General features: G+C 43.2%; 1 protein-coding gene across 5 annotated transcripts in view; it reads right to left on the reverse strand.

Moving 5' to 3' along the window:
* Window positions 1–24696, reverse strand: part of LOC147895333 (uncharacterized) — a 166397-nt gene that overhangs the window by 44865 nt on the left and 96836 nt on the right. For all 5 annotated transcript variants that reach the window (XM_087384034.1, XM_087384035.1, XM_087384033.1 and 2 more), the window contains 6 exons: window positions 7440–7667; window positions 7245–7334; window positions 7012–7155; window positions 6435–6532; window positions 6233–6316; window positions 5674–5773 (listed from right to left, as the gene is read on the reverse strand). In XM_087384034.1, the coding sequence (XP_087240160.1) occupies window positions 5674–5773; window positions 6233–6316; window positions 6435–6532; window positions 7012–7155; window positions 7245–7334; window positions 7440–7667 (744 nt within the window). The remainder of the gene's footprint in view (window positions 1–5673; window positions 5774–6232; window positions 6317–6434; window positions 6533–7011; window positions 7156–7244; window positions 7335–7439; window positions 7668–24696) is intronic.

Below are 24696 nucleotides of genomic sequence, written 5' to 3' on the forward strand. Positions count from 1 at the left end.
TGAGGCTGGGCTATGCATTGGAGTTCGTTTAGGACCGGCACCGTTTACTTATTTCGAGACGGACTCCTCTCACAGATTGTATCCCACTCAGCCCTTGGATCGACAGGAGCTCCTTTGGCAGAGAGTCAGGGTCATTGGTTGCAGAGGATCCTAGATGGAGACTTTGGATCTTTTAGGGTCGACCTCTTGCAGAGCTCGACTGGGACCCAGGTGAGTGGGTGTGGCCTGATCCGGTGGCAGGTGCTCGTCCTCTTTCTTTTTTCCAGTACTCGACGAGGGCAGGTTACAAGATTCAGCAGAGAGACTCTCATCACCTACCATCTGCCTCACAACATTGGCACGCACAAGGACTTACTGCAGAGCTCTTGCGGAGCTACTGGACTCACTTTTGGGACATCAGTAGAGCCAAGAAAGTCTCCTACTTTCTTTGGCTCACTATTCATAGGGGTATACCTGTGGGTACTTGGCTTCAACAGATGGGTAGACCCTCCTTGTGTATGCGTTGTCAGCTTGCAGAGGAATCTAGTAAGGATAGTTTATGGAGCTGCCCTAGTTCTAGAGTGGTTTGGACAGGTATCTTCACGATGTTCTCATATGTTACATCTGAGTCCTTTCTAATAACATGGGGCGCTGCCCTTTGGGGGAGAGGATTTGGAGCCTTTGCCCTCTATGAGTCAGAGCCAAGAGACAACGGTTTCTTCATGCAGTGTCGCCAGAGACGAGGTCCCACAGTTGGTAGCATCATGGAGTCGCAGGACTTACTTTTGGTACCAGTACCAGCTCAAGATTCCAAGCCTACTTCACCTGTAGGGTCCGCCTGGGAGGTGATTTCTAGTATTACCCTATGGCGGATATGGTGTTCGCGATGTTCTTTTGTCCTTGGGGGCCATTTATAGGCTGACACTCTTGCTTCCATTTGGGCGGAGATTATGTTCACTCTCAGAAGTCAGTGGGAGCGGTGTACAGGCACCTCTTTGGCAGCTCGTGGGAGACTTTTATCCTTCATGAGGACATGGGACTGCTCATTATTTTTTCATTTGACATCTTTTGGGATGTCGTGGCATTTTAGACCACCACCATGGCTTTTTTGCCACATTGTTGAGGCTAGGAATAGAGTACTTTCTCTCCCACTTGTTGTATCATTCGTTTTGAATGGAATATATCACTCTCAATTTCAAAAAAAATCAGAATTGGTCATGTTGGTCCTATATGTGGATGACATTATACTCACTGGCAGTGATTTGCAGCAAATTACAGCAATGCAGTCCACTTTATGTCACAACTTTGACATGACAGATTTGGGCCTATTGCACTATTGTCTTGGCATTGAGTTTTGGTAGACCCATGATGGGATCTCTATGTCAGAGACAACATATTCGAAGGGTTGTTGCAGAAATTTAAAATGGAGAACTGTAAGCCTGTGGCTACTCCATTGGAAAAGGAACTCAAGCTGAGTAAGCATGATACTGCTGGTACAAGTAGTTGGTTGGTAGTTTGATATATCTATGCTCCACACGGCCTGATATTGCCTACACCACAAGGCTTTTGAGCCAGTTCATGCATTGTCCCACGATCACACGTTGGAATGCAGCAAAGAGGATTCTCAGATATGTCCATGGCACTCTCTCTTGGCTTGCATTATGCTTCAGATTGTGATCTAAAGCTGAATGGTTTCACCGACTCAGATTGGTCAAGGGACATTGACGACAGACGGTCCACTACTGGCTATTGCTTCTCATTGGGTTCAGCCTGTATCTCATGGCTCAGTAAGAAGCAAGAGCGAGTCTCTCTTTCCTCCAGTGAAGCAGAGTACAAAGCTGCAAATTCAGCCACTACGGAGTTAATGTGGTTAAGGAAGCTTTTGCATGACTTGCATCATGCACAGGATGGCGAAGCAAACTCTATCTTCTTGCATTGCTGTCTTTCATGCTCACATGAAACACCTTGAAAATCATTATCACTATGGACGGGATTGTATTTTTGATGGCTTCATTGATCTCATCTATTGTCCATCTGAGGACAATGTGGCGGATATCTTCACCAAAGCCTTGTCAACAGATCTTTTCTTACGACATCGACATGGCTTGGGGATCGGAGACATTCTCACAATGTCAAGGGGGGTTGTGAAGTGATTCACAATGATGTTGTTTTCATATACTCCCATAGGTTGCATATCCATCTGGATGAATTTGTGCAACCATGGTACTTTAGGTACTACAGGGTACACCGGAGATGTTTCCAGGGTACTTTCAGCCATATCTTTGAGAGGGGATTTGTAAGAGATTACAAAGATATGGTATTGTAGGCATAAAGTCAACCCTATGGTTGACCAGTAGTACTTGGGTACTATATATACCAAGTACTTGTATTGTTTCATTTGAACATTTCTATTGGAGTTTTCTTGTGTGTGCACTCTTGCTCACTTGTGTTCACAACCTGTCTCCACTTTGTTCCTACACTCCCCACATGAGGCCCATAGGGACCCTCTCTTTTCTATATGTCCACATCCTCCTTATTCCACATAGGAATTCTAGAAGGATTCCTCTTAACTCCACACTCTTCCACATGCTTTCCACATGCTTGGCATGTGGCCTCTCTTATATTATTGGAACACATGGACATGAGCCCACCTCTTTATATGACTCACTCTTCTTATTTTCTAAAAACCCCATAATATCCCATATACAAATAACTCTCACCCCATACCAAGGTATTTATCATTCATACACATGGTATTTACAATGTATCCATTCCACTCATCCTCTCAATCCCATACAATATCTTAGAAAATAGAAATAAGTGAGAGCTGCTAGGCTATCACTTGATACCCAAACTCTTATCAAACATAGAGAAAAACAATACCAATGCCAAATAAAAAATATCAATTTTTGGCGTCACAACATTCTTGCCCATAAGGGGAAACTCATGCTGCAGTTTTTGCAAGACTCTCAACCATGGGCTGCCATGATTCATCATTTACTCTTGTATGTTGAATCTCCAGCTTTTGGTCATTGGCAGCTTTCCCAGTGGCAGTTTCTTTTGGTTCTGTGACAGGAAAAATCCCTCGCTATCCTTTGGTTTCCCATTTGTTAATGGATTGGAAACACATTCTTTCCCACTTCGATTGGCATGGAAGTGATTCCTTGCAGGGCAACTCTTTCAGAGCTGAAAGTATACATTGGTCTACAGTGTTCGCCCTTCCTTTGGCTTTGCACGAGCCTCGACGTTCGTATTTTCTGAGTCTCAAGGGGATTCGTTTTGGTTCAGGATGTTGATGATGCTGGATTTCCCCTTAATTTTCCTTTGACCGTTGCCAAATTTGGCCTTGGAATGCATTATCGTCCACTTTGGCATAAGATTACTTTGATGCTCCAGCCTTTTCAGCCGGTTCCTTCATTGCATCTACAGGATTGTCTTCAAGACTGGACACTTTCTTCTGTGGGCTTGTCATGCCGTCCTCTGCAGTTTGCACATATTACTGTCTCTTCTCTTTGTAAAGTTCTACTTCTTCCACCATTTATCTCGCAAAAGGCAAATCAGGTTTGGCGTCTTAATCGTCCTCTAAAATGGTAGCGGAAACGTTTGAGACAGATTTGGCATTCTAAGATTCCTCTCCGTCAACAGGTTTTCTTGTGGAGAGCTTTGTTGGGTGTTCTTCCTCATGGACAGCTCTTGAAACAAAGACGCATTACTTCCTCTATTTGTCGCATATGTATGGCTCCGAGAGAGACTCTGCCTCGTCTCTTTTGGCATTGTCCTTCGTCTCGTGCTTTCTTGGACTTCCTCGTGCAGATTTTGAGAGCTCGGTTTTCTCAAGTTGCTTTTGGCAAGTTCTTTTGGCTTTTTGGTGTACATCCACCCAGACAAGAGTTTGATTTCTTTTTTGTTTGGGTTCGGTACTGGGCACTCTGGACTCTCTGGAAGGATCGCAACCATAGGATCTTTGGTGATCCTGTTTTTTACATTTTCTCTTTCTTCAGACACTCTTTGCAGCAATCGCTTTTCGATTGCCCACAATCTCATCTTTGATCATGATGTATATTTGTCCTATAATGAGATTTTCTCTTGATGTATTATAGCTCTCCCTTTCTGGGATAGCTTCTTTGTAATATATGACTAAAAGATTCCACACAAAAGAAAGTGTGTGTGTGGTCATCTCAAAAAGTGTGTGAGTAGTAATAAAATTGACCCAAGGTCGATTTGAAAAGCTTGACTCATTTGTTGTGTTGCTTTGGGAAAACTCTCAAAATGTGTCTATGTATGAGTGATCATCTAATCGACCTAAGGCGTATTTGCAAGGTATATGTCTGTGTGTACCCTATGCTATCTCTTCTCAAATCGACCCAAGGTCGATTTTTAGGGTGTATGCAAGGCATGCAATGATATGTTCTCCCTTAGAGTGCATTTTGTTCTCACAAATATGTCTAAATGAAATCATCCTTTTATCATTGCACATTGCTCCATTTCATGTTCCCTCAACAAGGGTCTAGTGCCAGCCTTTGATGCTGGCCAAGGTGGCCCTTGAGATTCCCTGAAAGGCCAACTCTATCCCATCTCACACTGTATGTCATCCTCCCCCCATTTCCTAGGACTGGCAAGTGGGTAGGTGACCCTAATATTCCAACAAAGGGTTACAACAACATTAGTCAGTCTTAATAAAACAGCTCCATGCGGCTTAAGTGCTGAAAGTACTCTTAATATTGTAGTAGACTTTTGGTACATGGTGCAATGAGTGTCTGTTGGCACTCAGAGATCGATCAGATAGATCCTTATCTCGGACTTCTGTAGCAAACACTAGGTTATTACCTCAATGCCAAGAGTCGAGGCACGTTGGTCATGTCTCTTTCCATGAGAAGCTTGAGAAGAGCACTCCTAATTGGGGATAAAATTTGGGGACAGGTACCACCATTGTCCATTCACAGATATCTTGACTCACAACACCACCTGTCAAAGGGAAGATCAATTGTCCATCTAATTATCAAGAGCTTTGAGGAGTGATTCACTACTTTTGGCAAAGAATCTGTGAATAAATGTTTGTTTTTTACGTTCAGCCAGTTCTTTGTGCCCTCGAAAAGGAATCTAAGTGGGCACCATCAAAAACCAAAAGTTTATTGGCCCTAGATCGCATCATTAGGGCCAGCTGATGTAGCCCATCATGCTAAGAAGCGAGGGATCTTAAATCTAAGGGATTGTGGTAGGGGATCTTGAATCTTTAGATAATAGTTCCGAGATTAGGCTTGGATTCGACGTAGGACCGTCTCCCCAAGTACTAGGGAGAAGGGCCTTATGTGATCTCCCCTCTTAGGAGTTTACACAAACAGCTATTAGGACATGGTTCACGACCAAGTTTCGTCTGCTGATGAGTCTAGCTGGGCTCCAATATGTTAGTCACTATGTGGCATGTTCCTTGAGACTGCCTATCAGCTCTTCATGATTTGTGTCTTCAAGTATTCATAAGTCTGACTGATCAGTCCCTTTAAAAAGTTGATAGATTTTCTATGCAAAAATAAAAGGACAATAAGAGTCACGTTGCATTTATATAGAATGCATGTCATCACAACAAATCCAATATACTACAACCAAGCAATCAGGCTACACCTTTTTTACCAACTCAAAGCATAGAATTAAGGTTTTATAATTCAGTCATCCAAAGTGAAACAGGGGTATTCACACCTCCAAAAAGATATTCTCATCGCATTGACGTCTAGCAAGGGCATCTTCCATGGAAGACAACTCCCTTTGAAGCTTGCTCAATTGTTTCGATTCTAACTCCCTGCATAAAAAGCTTATTTAGTCATACTTTACCTGCTGCTCCATTCCTCAATTTATCCCCAAAAGGCTGTGCAAAGCTGCTAGACGCGTTTAGTTCAGGGAAAGCTAGATGCAATTTTGGAAACTTATTTTTTAGGCCCATTAGAGGCATCCTATTTGTGATCCCATTGGAAGAGGGGGAGGCCAGATTTACAAGCAAGTAGCACCTGAAGATATGTAATGTGTGGGTTGGTGGATGCACAATATGTTGGATGTATCGTAACTTGCGGGCATCCATTTAAGGTATTTTTTTTAACATAAAATTGGCACACCTCTAACATGTTAGAGACGTTCAAGATGGCCCTGGACAACTCAAATGCTCCAAAAAGGCGTGCCTAAACAAGCTGTACCTCTAGAGAGAAAAGGGACCTCGTAATCCCAATAATTCATGATAAGCAACCCTAGCCTAGAATTCCATTACCTGAGAGCTCTCTCCTTTGTGATATGTGTCTCCAACTCATTCAGCTTTCCTTGAAGTGCAGCAGCTTCCAAGGACTTCGTAACCCTTTTGCCATACATGAGACAAAAGGTGTCAAAAACTATATTCAACACCTCTGCAGACAAACACGGTTAGAATAAATTTAGAAGCAAGCATATTTGGAAAATATATTCACATTCAAGACCTTTCCTTCCGCTCCTCCTCAGCAATTTGACTCGCTACAAAGACCTCCTTCTGAAGCTCTATGATTTTGTTGTTGCAAGACTTCAGTTCCAACTTGTACTGGCATCATAGAATGACAAAACAAGTCATGAACATGTAGCATAAAATATAGTTCAGATGTACATTTGCTGTTGATTTCTGCAAACACTAGCATCGAAAACTGTGCACATTTTTATTTTTATTTCACAGGGACGGGGGGGGGGGGGGGGGGGCGGGAGTAGTTGAAAACTTGGAATGCTTTATATTACAAGGTAGCTATCCCAAAACTGTACACACACAAGCATGTATAAGCATCCACACAGATGCAACACGTGTAGTTACAGAAATTATTACTTTGAACAAAGACATCTGATACCCTGCCCCTCATTTTATGCTTGGGCACGACTACCTTACACAAGGGGTTTCAAGGAATAATGCAGACATCAAGTTACACTTAAAAATGAAGAAGGCATTTAGCAACACATATTTTTGCAAAATTGAAGTTAGCTATCGGAACATAATAGTTTCCCCCAATTTTCCTTGGAATATATATCCTTGACCTTTTCAGCCTCTTCTGTCAGGTGTGCAGTTGACTCCAAAACTGGGTTTTTCTCAGCTTCTTTCAATAAAATTTTCCCTGAATCCGTATTAAGAGCCCAGGTCACCTTCTCCTCTTCAAATTTGAGATAAGCTTCAGTGAGTTGCTGTCATACAAAACACCAACCCCTCAAAAATCTGGTCACATTATAAAAGCAGTGGAAAAAAGCCCTGTACAATTATGAGTCTGACTTACCAATGCCAGCTCCTCCTTTTCCTTTTGTAGATCCTTGATAGTATGCTCCGCAAAAGAATTAGCCTCCTTGAAACTCTGATAACCTTGATTCTGCATTTAAATACATTACCTGCAGCTATAATCAATCATAGAAAACCCCACTTTCTACTGACACCACATACACCCAATGGCAAGTAATGCAAATAAATATTATACCATTATTTCATGTTCACACCGAAGCAACTCGAGCTCAGAACGTGTTGCCTCAAGATTTTCCGAGACCCTTGCCAATTGTAATGAAGTTGCTTCCATTTGAGCTAAGGCTTCTGTTTCTTTTTCAGTTGATTTCTTCAGTCTATCTAATATTTCTTTGACGTTTTCTTCTGAGGACTTTGCTGACTGCTCGTATTCTTTCAGAGAAACCTCCAACTTAGTATTTCTATCCTGAAAGCAACGACCAGTGCCTTAATACAAAGGGAGAGTTAAGCATAAAAAGACATCCTGAAAAACAGATTCCAAACAACAAAATCTGACCTTTGCAACAGATAAAAAAGGGATTTCCATGCTTCAAGACTTTCCTAACAATAAAAGCCCATACATTCTCATTAATCTTTGCTGAATCTCTTTGGATCTTCAGCAAATCTAGCACATGTACTCGGGATAGCTCTCAGGCAGTTTAGGGGACTGCTTCCCACTTTTCCCAGCATAGTTGAGAAGTGACCTTATCATAGTGTAACTCTGACGCAATAAATCTCTTTTCGAAACTGGATACTGAGGTCGAAAAAACAAGGGACACTTCCACAAACGAATCTTACAATCTATCTCCTTCAAGATACCAATAACTGTAAGCTGAAGCAAAGTGCTTAATACTGTCTAGTTGAAAATATATATTTAACACATTCTAAGAAAATGATACCTCACAAGCCTGCACTTTTTTAAATAAATTTAAAAAGATACCTCACAAGCCTGAACCTTTTTAAATAAATTTAGACTGGTCATTCATTCAAAATTTAGACTGCACTTCTTGCCCTTCATAGAGGGAAGTGCTCCGGCTCGTGCTCCGGCTCAAATGGGTTGACACCCTCCTCCTTCATTGCTTTTTCGGACATGATTGGGGACCACGTTACTCTGCCTTGCAGGGCATTTAGGGACTCTGGTGCTATGTTTGATTCACTTCAAAGGGTCTCACTCATATTATCCCAAAGGGGGGTTGCAAAAAATTGATTTCCCAATGGAGACCCATCAATCTTTTGGGCATCTTTCAAAAGATTCTGGCAAGGTTGCATTTGCACTCCATTCTTCCATATCTTATTCATAATACGCAGACAAGATGTGTCCATGGACTGGATCACATTCCATGGAGGATTCGGCTCTATGGAGGTGTCCACATAACGTATTTGCAGTAGATCTGAGCAATGAAATTGGTTTGATGCAGGCAACCAAGAGAAGACACTTCCTTTCTTTCGCTACACGGTTACTAATGCCAAGATGCTTCAGCTCAGCTTTCAAGCTGGAAGCCTACCTGAGCTATTCATTGGGAGAATTTACAAATTTATGCCAACTTGCAAAAATCATTTTGGAAGAGACTCTAGAAATCTCTCAAGAATAGAAACAACACTCTTTTCTTTTGGATTTCTATTCACGGTGGGATGGCAGTGAACCAATGGAGGTCCAAATTTGAGACAACCCACACTTGCTCTTGTTGCCTTTTTGCTGAGAAGCCTATTCAACATTGCCTATGGGATTTTAGGCGAGGTTTATCTGGAAGGGGATTGTGAGTCTTCTGAGCACTTTGTTCCTTCCCCTTCTTCATGACCTGGGGTTTGGTAGCTTGGCTCTCTCTTTCGAGGACTCAGATCTTTATGAGAGGCATGACTCTCATCTTAGGCTCTTTCAGTTTGACGATTGAGTCGTGCTCTCTGGGATAATATTCTCGACTTTCCTTACAGTCCTACACATCCCTCGATGGATACTTTTTTAAGATATCCTGGGGAGTATTACAATGTGGCATATTTGAAGATCCAGGTGCGCATAGGCTTTGCACCCTTCACACACTTTGACTAATATTTGGATAGATACCGTAGAGACTTTGATGTGAGTATGCAAGGGTCTTCTTGGGCGGTATATACTACAAGGACTGTTTTCTTCAGAAAGTGGAGTGGCTCCCTTTTTTTCTCGGGGTCCAACGTAGGGTTGCGGCAGCACTTTCAGCCTCTACCTTGGTGCTTTTCTAGTTCTTTTTTATGAGCAATTGGTTGCCCATTCTGGGTGTTTTGTTTCTCATGCTCTCCATGATGTATTTCCACCATGAACACTGCATTTGGCATATTTTTGTATAATTAATAGAAGTCTTTTCATTGGGGGGGAAGAATGCACGCTTATCTGTCTATTAGCTAACTTACAATTTAAGTACGAAGATGGCAGCTCCTAGTTCGGATGATCTCTAAATCTAACCTGCCCAAGGGCAGAGGCATCCACATCTTCCCCATCGAGATACTAGCAAGCCTCATTAGATGTTACCATTGGAAGGACACTTCTTGATGGAGAAGATGTGGATGCATCTGTCCTTGGACAGTGTCTTCACATTATCATAGTAGCAGATCCCAAGCTGGTCCTTGATCATTATCCTTCCTATGCCAAATGTAACCTTTATCTTTTGCCACCTCCCAGTTCTAACCTTAAGGTAATCTGGCCATGGGTTCCACTATACTAAACTATGAAGGGACTGAAGCCCTCGCTGCAAAGCCGGACTGAAGCCCTCACTGCAAAGCCGTCCTAGACTAGATATTGAGGAGAGGAGGTGAATCCTCACTAGAGATCCTGAAGAGGCTGATGTTACACTGTTGGGCTAGGGGAGGCCTAGCCACTGCTGAACTGAAGGCTGGAATGCCTGAGGTGGGATGAAGAATAGGGACCAAGGGGCTGGCTTTATAGGCCTCCTTGGGCTCCAAAAATATCAACCAGCATGCTGACTCTGCTAATGCGCCACCGACTAGAGCTGACATGACCAACCGACTACTGCTGATGTGGCACCGACCAGGCAATGTGGCAGCCAGTTGCTGCTGATGTCACCGATGAGATGGCACGTCTGCTACGACACCCTGTCCTTGCTGGCAGACTGCGAGGCAGTCCCACATGGCAGTTGCTGCTTATGTGGTTGCCTGCATGGCAGGCCACATGGCTGCCTACGTGGTCTGCTGCTGAGCTGGTTGCCTGTGTGGCAGTCCAGTATGGTCATGGGCTGTGAAAAAATCATAGGCAAACTATGGCAAGATCCAAACAGAAGATGGCCTTCTACAAATGAGAAATCAATCCAATGCTACCTATGGGGAACACAACTATCTCAATGGGAACATCTCTCTTCTTCAAAACGAAACTAATATGCCAGTTTTACGGCCCAACTCGCACAAACTCCAAGTAGAGACTGGTAGATTGGAAAAATGTGCCTTAAGAGTCCACACACACAAACTTGCACATCCTCTTTGACCAGCCACTGAAGAGGATAGGAGCATACATCAAGAATGTATTAGCACATTGCAGGAAAGTCTTATACCAAGAGCACAAGCTCACAGCATGCTCAAGGAGGCAAACACATGCTATTGTCACTGATAGCTACTTTATAGTTACAACATGTAATTTTTTCATGGATTGACCTCTCTCTCTCTCTCTCTCTCTCTCTCTCTCTCTCTCTCGCACACACACAGTTTGAAGGGGGGGGGGGGGGGGGGGGGGGGGGGGTTCCTAACACTTCCGGAATTGTTACCGGAGGCCTAGGGCCACTGGTGTGAGGAGCAAGTAAGCAAGGGTCACTTGTGTCACTGATGGTGCATGTAGAATGATGTTGTCAACGACGAAATGCATAAGAACAATGGTGTTCCATCCTAATCTTGTGGTGTGGCATAGTATGTTGGGTGCATGTCGAAAGTCGGGTGATGTGGAGCTTGGTAGGCATGCATTTGAACATGCAGTGCAATTAGATGAAAAGGATTCTGCAGCTTATGTCTTGATGTCTAACATCTATGCGGATGCTCAAACGTAGGAGGACGAGAAAAAGGTTGAGGTAATGAGAGTGTGAGAGCAAGTATGGGAGAAGCCAGGACAGAGTTGGTGGTGGTGTGAAACAAAAAAGTCCTAATTTCAATAATTGAGGAGCTATTAGGTGGGGGAGAAGAGGAGAGGCATGAAAAATGAAGGGGGAGGAAACTCATATGTCTGCTGACGAAAACACATATCCTTAGGGGATGAGACAAGAGGGGAGATAATGTCCCCATAAGAAACAATAACATGTTTATTGGGTTGAAGAACACCGAAGGTGCGAGCGAGTGCAAGAGTGATGCAAGCCTAGTGAAACGAAGTTACAAGAGTCATCCTTTAACATGAACACAAGAGAACTCAAGCCACATAACACAAGGACCGTTATACCAAGTGAAGCGGGATGAAGAGGGGAACACACGGGATGAAGGGGAGCTACAGTTGCAAACAGAGAGGGGGAGAAGCATAGTATTTAGAGTAGAAGAGAAGTACATCAGTAGGACACCACAACATTATACTAGGAGACCTCACCCAAGACCTCCGTGTCACTCTTGTTCCCCTTACAATCATAGAATGCCCCTCTCCCTCCTTTCCCCATCCCCTTCATTCCCTCTGCTCCCGTGGAGGGTCCCTCTCTCTCGCTGAAAATCTAATGTCTACTTGAGATGCATCTTCACACGATGCAAGTTCACCATGAAACTCGCAGCCCATGCACAACTGACCAAAGGACATGCATCAATCATGAGGTCTATATGACAACGTTTTCAAGCCCATTCTTAGCATGTGAATAATGAATTATTCCGTTTACTTCTCCAGTCAAACCCGTAGCTCTATATGGAAGGGTTTTGTAGGCAATAAACCTCATAGAGAATGAATGGGTTGGATTCAAGAAGGATAATCTCACACATGACCAGGGGCAAGAAATGCAGCCCTGTAGGAGTGTTTAGCGAGACCCCTATACATGAATGTCTACTTTCAGGTCACATACTTGACCGAGCTAAGACAGTATGGCTTGACTAATGAGAGCAAATAGAGATTACCATGGAGAGCTCACTCACCATCATCCTTGCATCTTGTTGATGCAATGAGAGTTTTCGATACGTGTGGGCTATTGGATGGTTTGACTCTCAAGGCATGTCCAATCATCCTCTTCACACTGATACTCCTTGAATGAACCGTTCTTATGCCTGATACAACAAGAAATATATCGGGTACAATATATGGTATGTGCACATGTAACAAAAATGAATATCCCCATCATAGCCACATGCCACAAGATGGGCATTCTCTACCAAGGGCATTTCCTCCACCTAAGCAAAGATGGATGTATTTAAGCAACCAAGTACCTACAAATTCACCTTTCACACACAAATGGATAGTCCTAGGCTAGCTCTAGGCATCATCCCTCGAATTCGAAATCAAGGAAGGACAAGAGGTTTGCAACCACAAATACTCAACATACATGAGGTTGAGATGAAGGAGCACATATTGTTGAGATTGCCTAAGGTATTATGAGATCTGAGGTCGTTACTACTAACCGTTTAACCAGGCTTTTCTATACATGAGCTCAATCATTGACTATCCAGATTAACGTTGCAGTGCTCCCTTTGTAAACAAGATCACCAAACGCAAATATAGACTCATAAGACCTAGAATGGATATACAAAAAGAGCAGCCCGCACCCTATGAAGACCGTAAGAGATAGGCCCCTGAGCCGATCCTCCAAAGATCTCATGTTGGCAGAATGTAGTGGAGGTGATAACCTCATCCCTGGTGTAAAGGTTCAAATGGAGCCTTGTATGGACCAAATATATGTATGGAAAGAGGCCTGATGTGAAAAGGGAAGGAAAAGGGGGGGGGGGGGGGTCAGCGCATTGACACGTGGCTCTCCTAATGTTGTGGATAATCCCACATATAAGGGTACATATCATAATCATGACTATATAACAACCGAAGACCCTATCTCTCCCCATCCCTAACAAGGAACTTTTCGAGGACCCATGTTGGCACACGGCTTGGACACATGGCAACCTCAAGTTTCTCCAACAGAATGTTAAACACATAAAGCATGCATTTAAAGAACACATGAATAAAATCACTAATGAAAAGATCCAATTAATAAGACTCAAATCCATATGATTTTGCCCCAAAGCAAAATTAGAGGGGAGCCTTCTTGCCCCCACAACCCCTCAACTGAACCAAGGGAGGGGCTGCTCCTTCCCACTCCTCGATAACATCCAGAACCAGGCTAGCCACCATTGCTATGGTTCAAGGAGGAGGAAAGAGCATGTGGAAGAAAGGGGAAGGGAGAGGAGAGAAAGGAAAACAAGCACCAAGAACATGGAAATAGAACATTGTGGTGGAGAGAGAGAGGAGCAGGATAAGGTCGACAAAGTAAGGTAGAGGGGCAAAGAAGAGGATAAATAAAGATGCATGAGGAGGGTCTACTGAGATCTCGGGATGGGGAGAAAGAACTCAACCCTGCCCAACAGGATCGCCAAACTGTCCTAGGCCTGCAATCAGTCGACCTATAAAGCACACATGAATCAAAACGCTAATGAACAGACTGAAGATGCAAGACATGGAATGGAATGGAAAGGAAAAGCAAGACTAGGAAAGCATAATGGAAATAAAATAATGCGAGAAAGAAATATACAACTAAGCAAAGTACTTACATGATCAAGAAAGGCATGAGCCTTGATGAAAATGACAATGAAAGTACAATGCCTTTATAGGATAGGCACACACACTCTAAGTGTCAAATGTATATGGGATTAGTCCCATAGTGACACATGGCACTCTAGGATATAAAGTAGTATAGTACTACTCTAGAATACACTAAAAGTCACTCAAATTGACTCCATTTCCTAACACCTCCCCATGGAGGAAAGGTGAGGAACTACTGGAATGGAACCAAGAACAGAACATGATAATGATGGTCATCAAAACTGTGCATGCCGGTCTAGAACTAGACATGGCTCCCAAACAATCTCAGAGGCAAGTGAGCATGGCTCAGAGGCTAGTGAGCATAAGATAGAAATGTCATCTAGCATGGCTCAGAGGCTCATCATGCATGGATGCATGATCAACTCAGAGGTCTAGGATACCAATGCACCAACAAATAGACCTATCAAAGCCAAAAACACATGGCTCCCACAGTACATCCCCACCTGGCTTCAAAGACTAATGAGCAACATGGAGCCACACACCAAAAATATAAAAGAAATACATCATTTTAGGACAACTATCCAAGGCAGAGGACCTTTATTGACTCAACACACATGATTTATTGCATTCATTTTTTGGAAACACCCCCAGGGCAGAGTACCCAAATATATTATGCTTTAGAAAGCAAAATCATGATCTCCATCATCCTCTAGATGCGGGAGACAGACTGTAAGAGAATGATCCTGTGTCAGCGGGTCATCTTCGTCTGCATCATCACTAGTGGCGGATGCCACCCAACTGGCATGATTCTTTGATTGTTGTTGAGCAAGCTTCTGGTAACACCTGTCCTCCGTATGACCGAGCTTGTTGCAATAAGTGCACTTGAATGGCTTGAATGTCTTTCCTCGTGCTGGTGGAGTCGATGGCCTAGGTCTCCATTTGCTGGTGGAGGCAAGTACCTGTGTAGTATCTGCTGAATAGGATGGAGATTTGTTATGCTCTAGCCGAGATAGCATGACCTCGGAAAGATCGGTGGGCATTTTCTCTTAGATGACCGACTTTTGTAATATTTTATGTGCGTAAATAAAATGGTCAAGGGAAGTAAATGCCAAGGTCCTAGGTGAGGGTGTATTGGCATCGACTAGGTGGTTCTGAGTGCTACGGCCTAGGTGCACCTAAATGTGTAATAATGCCAAGGGGCAAATGTTTTAATTGTGGCCCAAAAGAGGGGTAAATGGTGTACCAAGTTAAAGGTCTAAAATGATGACATGTGGCAGAGGGAACCATCTAGGGAACTGAGGGCTTGTGGATAGGCATGATGGAATAAAAGTTACGTATCTTTGTGTACATGTGATTCACAAGAATGGCTGGGTGGAAAAATGCGATGCCCACGCTTGTGAATCTCATCCGTGAATCGACAGAAAGGCTGAGAGATTAGTTAGTGTGTTTTACATTTGGTATCAGAGCAACAGGAAGAAATCAGAAAAAAAGAGCGATGTGTGCTTCAGGCTGGGCGAGGAGTAGCGTATGAAAGAAGCAGGGTGGCACGGACGGCCATCGAAAGACCAGAGCGCACGAGATGCGTGACTGTTCGTGGGCTTAACGAAGTGGTCTGATCGACGCAGCTCAATTATGACCAGCGTTGACGAAAATCCAGAGGCGATACATGGAGCTGGGTGAAAGATCTGCGAAACAGATAGCGAATTAGCCCGTGAATTGACGAAGGAACTCTGCTTTTGGGTTATTGCTGAGAAGTAACGAATAGTAAGGCTCGTGAACGGGGACGTGATCACACGAATAGCCTGTGAGCGTGGTGTTGGCGGTGTCAAGCATATCAGTGGCCTCATCTTTCTATACGACAAATCTTGCTTCTCTTATATTGGAGAAACTCCACGAAGTCTTCCTTCCATCTAGTAGATCGTCGAGGCAGCAACATCTATATTCAGGAGCAGACGGCTACTTTGGAGGAAACTAGAAGTTGCATCGAGAGGCTTTTGACAAGGCAGAATCGCGTACACGCAGGCTGCAGCTTGATATCACGCAAAGGGATATCTGCGCTACGTGGAGATTCCAGGGGGCATTTTATTTCTTCTATACAACTTCTCAATTTTTGATTTGCAGTCTATTGTTCCTGTACAGCAAAGGGGAATCTGAAGTGAAAAAAAATAAATATAAATATTTTTTTTTTACTATTTTCCCTTTTGAAACAATGGAGGCAGAGGGACAAGATTCCAGGGTAAATCCTCGTGAATCTAGAGCGCGATCTACGCAAGAAATGTCCCATCACACAACACCTACTCTGGTGGGTAGGATTTCTATATTAGAAGATACTTTACAACAGATCATGAACTAGCAGCTTCAAGTGAATGTTGGTCAAAATGAAATTAGAGAGATGGTGCAAGCCTTGTCGGCTAGACCATCTAGAAATGAAAAGGGCAAAGCTCCAGTAGAGCCAGAGCCTAGTATACACTCATCAGAACGTGCAAAGATCAAGGTACCTAATATTGCTAATTATAGACCGAAAAAGTACGATGGTCGGATGACCGAGCGCAGTTCGAGGTTTGGTTACACAAGTGGGAAGAAGCCTTCGCCATTTGTGAAATCAGATCTGATCTAAAGAAAATCCGCGAGACCACTCACCTGTTTATTGAGGCAGCAGATAGATGGTGGATTAAGCAACAGAAAGATCAAGTTGTCGTCAGATCGATGATTTGCTAGATGCATTGCATGGGGTTGTAATTTTCAGTAAGATAAATCTTAAGTGTGGCTACCATCAGATCCGTATTAGAGCCGAGGATGTGCATAAAACCGCTTTTAGAAGCAGGTTTGGTCATTATGAGTTTTTGGTAATGCCCTTTGGACTTACCAATGCTCCAGCTACATTCGCCATGCTTATAACGATTTACTACGTCCGTATATCGGAAAGTTTGTAGTACATTTTATTGACGATATTCTGGTATTCAGTAAAAGTATTACTGAACATCGTGAACACTTAAGAATAGTGTTCAGTACTTTGAGGAAAGCCAGTCTTTATGTAAATAAGAAGAAAACTATACTGTGTATGGTTAGGCTTGAATATTTAGGATTCATAATTACTCCAGAGGAGGTAGAAATGGATCCAAAGAAAGTGCTTGCGATACTGACTTGGCCAATCCCTCAGAGTTTGACCGCTTTGCGATCATTCTTGGGATTTGTCCAATTTTATCGAAGACATATCAAAGGATATTCCGAAATAGTATCACAATTGACTGATCTGACCTCAGATAAAGTACCTTTTACATGGGGACAGAATCAACAAGAAAGTTTTAACACCATAAATCAAGCTGTGGTCACAGGACCAGTGTTAAAAATAGTTGATTCCCAGAAACCATTGTTCCTGGAAAACGATGCAAGTGGCATTGCGGTAGGAGCAGTTCTCCTCCACAAGAGGGAAGGCCAGTAGCCTTTGAAAGCAAGAAGCTTTCTCCCTCTCAAAGGAATTAGCCAACTCATGAATTAGAGTTGTATACTGTTGTCCATGCTTTGAAAACATGGCGACATTATTTGTATGGATCATAGTTTTATGTGGATGTTGATCATGATCCTCTGAAACATTTTTGTAAATAACCTGACTTGAGAGGCCGCGAAGCTAGGTGGGCAGAACTCATGCAGGAGTTTAATTTGACGATTCGGTGCCGAAGAGGAAAAGATAACAAAGTTACTGATGCGTTGTCACGCATTATGCATAACATGAGTTTCACGGTGTTAGAGAGTGCTCTAATGGCCGAGATTAGAGAAACTCAAAAGGTGGACGAGTTTCTCCAGAGCCTTTGGCCTAAGGCTCATGTGTTAAAACCCGGGGAAAACGAAAAGAATGACCTGGCATCCAGAAAAGGCCAAACTTATGCAAGATATGCCATAAGGGATGGTATGCTGAAAAGAAATGGCAAGGTAGTAGTACCTAATCAGAATGATCTCAGGCAGAGAGTCATTCGACAGTGCCATGATAGCCCATGTGCGGGACATCCAGGAGTCGAGAAGACATATGATCTCGTGAAGCGAGATTTCTTTTGGCCAAGGATGAAAAAGCATATTCATGAATATGTGACATCTTGTTTTTCGTGTCAGGTAAGTAAGGCAGAGCGGGTGAAGCCACCCGGCCTTTTACAGCTCTTGGAGATACCACTAAGTAAGTGGGAGAGCATTTCCATGGACTTTATTGTAGGTCTGCCTATGACACAAGGTGGATATGATTCTATCCTTGTGGTGGTTGATCGTCTTACCAAGATGGCTCACTTTATTCCAACTAGAGAATCTGTTAGTGCCCCGCAAGTGGCGGATTTGTTTATTAGACATATATTTCGTCTGCATGGATTACCCAAATCCATAGTGTCAGACAGAGACGTCGAATTTACCGGTCATTTTTGGACTGCGGTATTTGAGACACTAAGGACTGAGTTGGGAATGAGTAGTGGGGATCATCCAGAAACGGATGGTCAAACGGAAAGAGTCAACCAAATTTTGGAGGATATGCTTAGAGCATATGTGTCATTGAGGCAACATACATGGGACAAGTGGTTGCCATTGTTGGAGTTTGTCTACAATGATAGAAAACATTCCTCTATGAGAGTGCTCTCAACGGAAGCAAGAACGGAAGAGGGAGAGAGAGAAACAGAGAGCCACACAAGTTTTGGTGGGTGCAGAACCACCCTAATCTTCTTTTTCATTCATTTATATATGTGTTTGAGTATTGTACATAACCGGGGTAAAGGCACAGTGACCTTTAATCCCCACAACCTCCCACTTAAAGGACAATGTGCCTTTAAAGGAGAACAACCAGTCAGCATACTATCCAATGCCCATCAATACACGACAATACTCAAACCGCTGACTAGGTAGACTCTTCGTCAGCATATCTACAGGGTTATCATCTGTATGAACCTTAACAAGCTCTATGCGCTTGTCCTCAAGTACCTCCCTGATGAAATGGTACCTGACCTCAATGTGTTTGGTCTTTGCATGAAAGACTGGATTCCGTGCTCGCTAAATAGCACTCATGGAATCAATATGCAATGTTGGTACACCTGTATGAATCCCCAAATCTCCCACTAGCCGATCAAGCCATATAGCCTCCTTGCAACCCTCTGTGGCTGCAACATACTCAGCCTCTGTGGTAGACCAAGCAACGCACTTCTGTGTGTGAGACATCCACGACACTGCACCACCTGCAAAGGTGAACACATAACCAGAAGTGGATCTCCTACTATCCACATGCCCTTCATAGTCTGAATCTGTGTACCCAAGTACACGCATGTCTCCTCTACCAAAGCAGATGCACATCTCCTTGGTACCCTCCATGTACCTCATGATGCACTTAACTGCCTCCCCCCAACTGCTGATGCATAAGGAACCTTGGCCATCATGGCCCTTTCCTCATCTGATTTGGGACTATCTGTATGACTCAGTTTCACATATGGAGGCAATGGAGTACTCACTGTCTTCCCCCCCTCCATATTGAAACGCTGCAATACTTTTGTAACATACTCTTTTTGTGAAAGCCAAAGGAGTTTCCTACTCCGATCACACGTGATGTGCATACCAAGAATATGATCTGCAAGTCCTTCATCTTGTAGACCCATGTACATGGCAATGCTTTCTTTCCATGTGGCAAAGAAACTAAGTCCCAAGTCTTATTCTTCATAAGTGAACTCATCTCTGATTGCATAGCATACTCCCACTTGCTTTGATCCTCGCGCAAAAGAAAACTTTATGTCACCTACTCCCACTATGTCACATGCATAGTCATTTCCAAGATGCACACAACCTCTCTTTCCACTGTCATAAGTGGAGAACCATTCCCTATGGGGAGTAACATGGAATGAAGTACCAGAATCCAAAATCCAATCCTGGGAATATGCATCATTTGAAGTAGTACGCAACTCTGCAGATAAACTAGACATGAAGAGAACGTCATTGTCACTATCATGTGTGACTGCATTAATCTCCTCGATCTTCACTTTTCCTTTGTCCTCCCTTGGACTCTCTTCCTTTTGATTTGCACCCCAATTTGCATTCTTTTTCTTATCCTTTTGCTCTCTTTTCAGCTTGTAGCAATCCTTTTTCATATGGCCCTTCTTGCCACAGTGGTAACACTCAATGTTCCGTGCCCTGGATTTGCTACGAGACTTCCCTCTTTCTTGGGACTTCCCCCTAACCTGTGATCTGTCCCTTTGCACATTTAAGGCTGCATCCTGCTTATTGCCGTCCATAGATTCCGTCTAATCTCCTCGGCCAACAAGCTACCCACAACATCATCAAATTTCAGTACTCCACCAGGTGCAGAGTTACTGACAGCTGTACGGAAGGTATCCCATGAGGATGGCAATGAACATAAGAGAAATATTGCCTTAGTCTCCACATCAAAATTCATCTTTTGAGCCTGAAGCTGGCTGAAAATAATATTGAATTCATTCAAGTGAGAAGCAATGGAGACCCCTTTCTTCATCTGCAACTCAAACAACCTCTTCATGAGGTAAACTTTATTAGAGGCAGTTTCCTTCTCATAAGTGGTACACAGTTTCTTTCACAAATCTTCCGTAGTCTGCTCATTTACTACTGTGAAATAAACTGACTCTGCAAGATGAAGTCTAACAGTAGATTTTGCTAATGCATCCAACTCATTCCAATCATCCTCAGACATATTTGCAGGCTTAGCTTCAATCCCTGCCAAGGGTTTAATCTACTTCTTTTGAATAAGCACTCCCCTTATTTGTTCTTTCCAAGGGAAAAGTTTTTCTCATCAAACTTTTTAATGCTAAAAAACTCCTTTTCAGACATGGAAGAGGATGCCATGATGCAAATGAAGCAAAAATCCCAAATCCTTCATATCAAAGGCCTCATGCAACTTGGCCTTTAATGCATCTAGCTCATAAGTATTCTTGCTAGCCAATAGCATATCATCCACATATAGTGTTAGGAGTATCAGGCTATTATCCTTAGCCCTTTTAGTGTAAAGGCACTGATCAATGTCACTCCTTCTAAAACCCTGGGAGCGAATGAAAGCATCAAACTTCTGATACCATTCTCTAGGCGCTTGCTTAAGACCATAGAGACTCTTCTTCAGCTTGCAAACTAAATGCTCTTTGCCCTTTTCTTCAAAGCCTTCCGACTGCACCATGTAAATTTCCTAATGCAAATCCCCATGCAAGAAAGCTGTCTTGACATCCATCTGCATAAGCTCCATATCCTCTGCTGCCACTAGTCCAAGCATGCATCTAAGTGTGGTCATCTTCACAACCGGAGAGAATATCTCTTCTCTTGCTTGAACCCTTTAGCGACCAAACGGGCCTTGTCCCTAGGCACATCATCACCTGTGCCTACAAGAGAGAATCACACCAAATACCAGGTGCACCCAAATGTGTATGCCACAATAGAGTGAAATATCACAAAAACTCAAAGCTCAAAGCATCAAAAGATACATCTGACTCATGTGCATATACTATGAATCCATATGAGCAAATCTGGCCCAAAAGAAAATGCCAACTGCAATGGCAATCCAAAATGCCAATAAGTGCCAAATGACTCAAGCATAAACACCGTCCACTGGCATATGCATCAATAATATCTCATCCAAGAGAGCATAGCATCATTAGTGCATCACCTGCAATGTGTCAAAGCTGTCCCTCAGCATAAAATAGCATCCATGTGCAAAGCGTCCATAAAAATAGCATCCCACGAGGAAATTTGGGCCTATCAGCGCATCCAATAAGGACCGCAATGCATCCAAATGGCCTATAAATCATCCACTGCAACCCAATGCACACCACGAATGAGTGCACACTGCTCAAACTGCAACCAGAGTGATCTGCATAAGGTATGCTCAAGAAATCATAGTCCCACGGTAATGACCGCTACTGAAAATAAAACCTGAGATGCCTCAAAACATGGGCGCCATTGCATAATCGGACTCAGCAAGAAAATCTGCAAATATCTCTCTTCTGCCGGAACTCCAAAATCCCAACCGATGAGTGAGAAATGGGAATCAACACTTATCCATTGCCATGTGGCATAAATCTAAGGTTTCAAAACCTTAGAATGAAAAATGCATAACAGAGAGATGAAATCGAATACACAGAGATCTATAACTCTGAAAATCCTCCACCGAATCGCGTAAGAACTGACAGGTAGGGATTTTTGGGCGTCCGGGACACAATGGGACAGACGGTTTTGGAAACCGTGGTCTCAATCACTGGGTCCAACACACAGACTGAAAAACGTTTTTGAAAATAGAGTTGTTTGTAAACTCCATTGGAGTGCGAATGATGAGCAACATAGAAGTTTTAGGACCTCCTGAGTCCACCGGAACTGACAGATCTGCAAATGGTTGCTCCAAACTTGAGTTCCAACACCTGGGCAGAAAAACGCAGAAACTGACACAGTGAGTCAGAAATCCAATGAAATAATCCCAGATTCAAGAATGAAGGTGTTTCCAAGCTCCTGAAGTGAAGTGGACACCAAAAGCAAGCAATAGTTGCCTCTACAAGTCAATACGGAGTCTCTGTCATCGAACGGAACAGGGAAAAGCTCAAAAAATGACTTTTTCTTTGAAAACACTTAACAGTCTCTCAAAACCACTTTGCAAAACCAAAGTGACTTTTCCAAAGGTTCCTCCAAGGTCTCTGCACACTTGGATGCAAGTAAAGTCGCCCACAAAGCTTCCCACAGAGCTTCTCCTTCCTCCCACAGAGCTGCTGAGCTTCCACGTATTCACGCACGCTCAGCTAGATCACCCGGGCTCTGACACCAGTTGAGAGTACTCTCAACGGAAGCAAGAACGGAAGAGGGAGAGAGAGAAACAGAGAGCCACACAAGTTTTGGTGGGTGCAGAACCACCCTAATCTTCTTTTTCATTCATTTATGTATGTGTTTGAGTATTGTACATAACCGGGATAAAGGCACAGTGACCTTTAACCCCCATACTCTACAGGGTTTAGTCCGTTTGAGCTGAACTATGGCTATAGGCCAGCGAATCCAACTATAGTTGGAGTACCTCAGAAAGTGCCTAGTGCCGCGAACTTTGTGGTTCAGATGCAAGAGATGCTAGCACTTGCGAGAGCTAACATCCGCCAAGCTATGGATAGAGCTAAGGCGTATGCAGATGAAAACCGATCCACTAGAGAATTTAAGAAAGGAGAAAAAGTTTTTCTTAGAGTTCCTCCGCACTTTAAGTCTTTGACTGCAGGAGAGTGTGCTAAGTTATCACCTCGATATTGTGGGCCATGGTTAATTCTAAAAAGAATAGGCAAGGTAGCCTATAAATTAGAATTACCATCGGGGTGTAAGGTGCACCCAGTGTTTCATGTTTCTCGTTTAAAGAAATCTTTGCATACTAGTGACTCACTAATCGAAGGTGTTGTTTTGTTTCAGGAGATAGAGGATAATGCAAGACGCAAACCAACAGGAATCTTGGACCGAGGAACAATGCAAGTGCGCAATCAAAAGATACCCACGGTGTTGGTTGCATGGCATGGTCTACCTCTATCGGAAGCCACTTGGGAATCCGTATACCAGTTACGGAGAGTGTTCCCAGATTTCATCATCGAGGACGCTGATGCTTGAAGAGGGAAGGAATGTTATGCTCTAGCCGAGATAGCATGACCTCGGAAAGATCGGTGGGCATTTTCCCTTAGATGACCGACTTTTGTAATATTTTATGTGCATAAATAAAATGGTCAAGGGAAGTAAATGCCAAGGTCCTAGGTGAGAGTATACTGGCATCGACTAGGTGGTTCTGAGTGCTAAGGCCTAGGTGCACCTAAATGTGTAATAATGCCAAGGGGCAAATGTTTTAATTGTGTCCCAAGAGAGGGGTAAATGGTGTACCAAGTTAAAGGTCTAAAATGATGACATGTGGCAGAGGGAACCATCTAGGGAACTGAGGGCTTGTGGATAGGCATGATGGAATAAAAGTTACGTATCTTTATGTACATGTGATTCACAAGAATGGCTGGGTGGAACAATGCGATGCCAACGCCTGTGAATCTCATCCGTGAATCGACAGAAAGGCTGAGAGATTAGTTAGTGTGTTTTTTACAAGATTCTTTGTTGCGGCGATCCTTTTCAAGCAAAAGAGACACCATATCTTCGAATGTAGTCGATGCAATGCGAAGTACTTTAAGAGCATCCTCAAAGCGAGAAATCCCTTTCATACTTGTCATCTGGACAACCATTTTGTCCTCGTCATCCGGGCAACACTTCAAATTAGAGAGTTGTTGAATGAAAGATTGAATTTTTGCTATATGCGCACTCAAAGTATCAGACTCTTCCATTTTCAGCTTATATAATTGCATTTTCAGAAATACCTTGGAGTTGGTGATCTTGTTCTCAAGGCGTGCCCAAATCTCCTTTGCCTTGGACTTGAAGTCGACGTTATGAATCAATGAATCATCTAGGCAAGCCCAATGATTGCGATGGCCATCGAATTGTGTTGCTTTCAAATCTTTCGTGTTTGAAGCTCCGTTGATGCCTCAAGTGCTTCATCATCTTCGATGGCATCCCAAACATTCTCCTTCATAAGGAGGAGTTGCATTTTTGTTTGCCATGTGGAAAATCCCTCCCCCTTGAATTTGTCCACAAGGAGAGAGTTGGTGGAAAGCGAACCCATAAATCTGACAGCTAGGAGAGAGAAGAGTGATGGATAGAATGAAGGGCACAAGCGAGCTGAGAGAGATATGGAGGGCTGAGGAAGAAATGACGGGCAAAAGAAAAAAAAAATGGCAAGCACAATGGAGATGTA

The sequence above is a fragment of the Dipteris shenzhenensis genome, chromosome 13 (assembly GCF_047967505.1).
Source record: "Dipteris shenzhenensis isolate YYH24624 ecotype China chromosome 13, Dip_SZ_1.0, whole genome shotgun sequence".
NCBI classification, from domain to species: Eukaryota; Viridiplantae; Streptophyta; class Polypodiopsida; order Gleicheniales; family Dipteridaceae; genus Dipteris; species Dipteris shenzhenensis.